This window comes from Hipposideros armiger, unplaced genomic scaffold (assembly GCF_001890085.2).
Source record: "Hipposideros armiger isolate ML-2016 unplaced genomic scaffold, ASM189008v1 scaffold_351, whole genome shotgun sequence".
In the NCBI taxonomy this organism is placed as follows: domain Eukaryota; kingdom Metazoa; phylum Chordata; class Mammalia; order Chiroptera; family Hipposideridae; genus Hipposideros; species Hipposideros armiger.
Window position 1 is genome coordinate 1,411,986 of NW_017731701.1, and position 3,688 is coordinate 1,415,673.

At 34.2% G+C, this 3,688-nt stretch overlaps 1 protein-coding gene across 1 annotated transcript in view; it reads left to right on the forward strand.

Annotated features, from left to right (window-relative positions):
* Positions 1-3,460, forward strand: part of LOC109392851 (AT-rich interactive domain-containing protein 2-like) — a 9,655-nt gene extending 6,195 nt beyond the window's left edge. The window contains exon 3 of the mRNA XM_019661516.1: positions 3,447-3,460. Coding sequence (XP_019517061.1) covers positions 3,447-3,460 — 14 coding nt within the window. The remainder of the gene's footprint in view (positions 1-3,446) is intronic.
* The last annotated feature ends 228 nt before the right edge of the window (positions 3,461-3,688 follow it).

A 3,688-nucleotide genomic window follows, 5' to 3' on the forward strand; every position in this document is an offset into this window, starting at 1 on the left:
CTGCCTCGCCCGGGAAGAGCGCAATGATGGTGCCAACTTGGGCCAGTGAAGCAACGTCCTCCACAACTAGACTGAAGAACAAAATGACATCAACTTGTCTGTTCCCCTTCCCCCGGTTCCCCTGCACTGTTCCCCTCCCCCCAATACCCCAATAAAAATCTTTTAAAAAAAAAGGAAGATTCATTGTAAAAAGAAGGATACCTATAAATTACAGTGATTAAATAATAACTGTATCTTACATTTGAATATGAAATATCACAATAAATTCATGATTTACTTTCCTCTTTCTAAAAAACAAATATTTGTTAAGTAGTTCTGGCTACTAAAGGGTCTGGGAACAGTGACAACACAGTAGAAATGAGCACACCTAACACCAAGATCTATATACACCACTTGTTGGGAAAGTACTATATCAGAGGAGCCTAAGAACTTGTAATGCCAGAAATCAAGAAAACTGCCCGAGACCACCAGGGTCATGCCATAAGTACACAGAAACTAACTTGAATGAGCTCACTGGCTAAAGAGGGCTCGTGCAGAGCAAAGAAATTTTTAGCATCAAATAAATAAATAAATAACACATCAAATATATAAAAATCCATGAGTTTATCAATACTGGGGAAAAAAACAAAACAAAACCTACAACCACCACCTCTTTGGTCACCACTGAACTTCTAGGGTACCAACACATTCTGAAATAATAAACTAATAAAGGGAAATAACTAACTATCCTGTCTTTTCTGCATAAACGCTACTTGAGGGCAACCAAATTGTTGATGAGGGTAAGAGGAATTCCAACTTAAAATGTGGAAAGAATAATAAAACTATACAACCATCATTAATGACTGCTAAAAACCATTAGGTAAATGTTGTTGGGAACCTTTAAAATAGGGGTCAGGCTGAAAACACCAGGACCCACTAATCAGTGTTAACACCGTTAAGAGTTAGACAACTTGAGGTTATATGCCTCCTGATGGGATACAATTAGAGGTACACAACACCTCCTATGAAGTGGTCTCAAAAAATTTTAATTTGAATATAACGTCTCTAAATTTAATAAACAATTTACAGGAAGTATATGAAATAAAGGAACAAACTAAATGATGCCATGAAGATGCTATAAGCAAATCCAGAGTGAGGGACATTCATTAGCACCTGAAGAGAACCTGTTACAAATTGAAGAAAATTTAAGAAACACCAATTAAACATAAATCTAGGCCTTATTTCAGTCTTGCTTCTAAAAAGCCATCTGCGATAAATTGGGAAATTTTTAAGTGGTCATAGATTTTAGATTATATTAAGGAATTGGTGATATTTTTTTTTCTAAAGATTTTTATTGGGGAATTGGGGGCATGGGAACAGTGCTGGGGAATTGGGGGGAAGGGGAACAGACAAGTTGCTGTCGTTTTTTGTTCTTCAGTCTAGTTGTGGAGGACGTTGCTTCACTGGCCCAAGTTGGCACCATCATTGCGCTCTTCCCGGGCGAGGCAGATCAGTTGNAAATAAAAATAAAAACCTGTTTCAGAAAGAGGTTCTATTCCATAGGAATACTCATTTATAAGCCTTGTAATTTGTGGTTAATTCATATAAGATTTCATTTATCCAATTTGTAAAAACAAAATTTGGCTAGGTTTGTGTCATATATACATTTGATTGTATGTAATTAAGATTATATGAGCTCAGTTTTCCTATTATATCTAATAATATTTTACAGCAATTTTTCAGAATGTTCTATACTGTGGGGAATTTGTCTCAGGCCACACAATATGAGGCAGGAACTGAGAGATTATGTGCTTTGAGAGAGAAAAATGTTAAGGAGAAACTATTTATAAAATATGTTAACTAAAAATGATAAGTTGAAGATCATCTCACTACTTTGCATTTTATAGTTTCTTTCATCTGAGGTCCCAAACAAGATCTGCTCTCTTTATTCCAAAAAGGAAAACTGGGTTACAGATTAATCAGTGGCCAGTTTGTGACAGAGTAGGGACTCAGATTTTCCACTGATTTAAAAAAAAAATCAATAAGAACTATTTCCTGCCCTCTCAAAACAGCAATAATCCAAAGCATATTCTTAAAGCAGGTTAGAAGAAATGTACAAAACCTATTTGAGAAAAATTATAAAATTCTTTGAAACTCACAAAATTAGAACAAATGGAAAGACATACCATGTTCTTGAACAGAGCCCACATCATATAGATGTCATTTCTCCCTACATTTATTTATAAATTAATGAAATCCAAATAAACATAGCAGATTTTTTTCAAAAACTTGACAAGTTAGTTATAAATTTTGGAAGAAGAAATCAGAAAAGCAATAACAGTAAGCAATAATCTTAAAACAAGAGCAATGAGAAGAAGTGGTCTTACAGATATTAAATATATTTTAAAGCCCCGATAATCAAAATTTTATGATATTGACTCATGAATAAACAGACCAATGAAATAGAAAATCCAGAAATAGACCAAAGTATACATAGAAATTTAATATATAATAAATACAGCATCACAAATAGTTTGGGGGAAATTGGTTCTTAATAAGTGGTTTGAAGACAACTAAAGAGGCATGTGGGCGGGGGGGGGTGGGGGGGGAGATATCCAGATCTCACATTAAGTGAATTAGGGATCTAAATGTAGAAAAATAAATAAAAGTACTAGATAAAAGCATAGCCAAGTTTCTGAATAAGCTGGGAATGAGAAAAATTTTCCTAGCCTGACTCAAAACCCAGAAGCAATAAAGGAAAAGACCAATATATCTGAGTACATTTTTTATAAGTTTAAAAATAATAATAATACATAGCCCCCCTTATCTATGAAGGATATGTTCCAAGACCCCCGGTGGATGCCTGAAACCTAAGATAGTACTGAACCCTATATATATAATGTTTCTTTCTATACATATGTACCTATAATAAAGTTTAATTTATAAATTAGGCACAAGAGATTAACAATAACTAATAATAAAATAGGACAATTATAACAATATACTGTAATACAAGTTATGTGAATATGTTCTCTCTCAGCAAACTAGTCAAATTTATTTTTCCTTCACAATTTCACAGAAAGATTTGTTCTTACCGTAGATCTTAGCAACTTCATCATACGATTTTTTTTCTTATAAAGTGGAGAACTTTCATCTTTTCATTTAAAGGAGGCGCTTCACAACTTCTCTTTGGCATATCAGATTAGCCAGCATCACTACTCTTAAATTTTGGGGCCATTATTAACTCTATAATAAAACAAGGATTACATGAACACAAGCACTGCGATACCTCGCCAGTACATTGGAAGTGTACACAGCATGGAGATGCTTGAAAAAGATACAATTCACTTCTGGGCAGGACAGATGGAGCTGGACTCATGAGATTTCATCATGCTACCCAGAACAGTGTCCAATTTAAAACTTTGGAATTAGTTCTGAAATTTTCCACCTAATATTTTTGACCGCAGTTGACAGCCGGTAACTGAAACCTCGGAAAGTGAAACCACGGATAAGGGGCAACTACTCTAATTTTTCCAAGGCAAAAAACTCCACAAGCAAAGTAAAACCACAAATGATAAACTAGGAAGATTATTTGAAATTTCTATCACAGACAAAGGGTTAACACCCTTAAGATAAAAGGATTCTATTCATCAAAATAGGTTACATTTTGCTGTAGTAACAAACAATCTGAAACATGTTAGTGATTAAA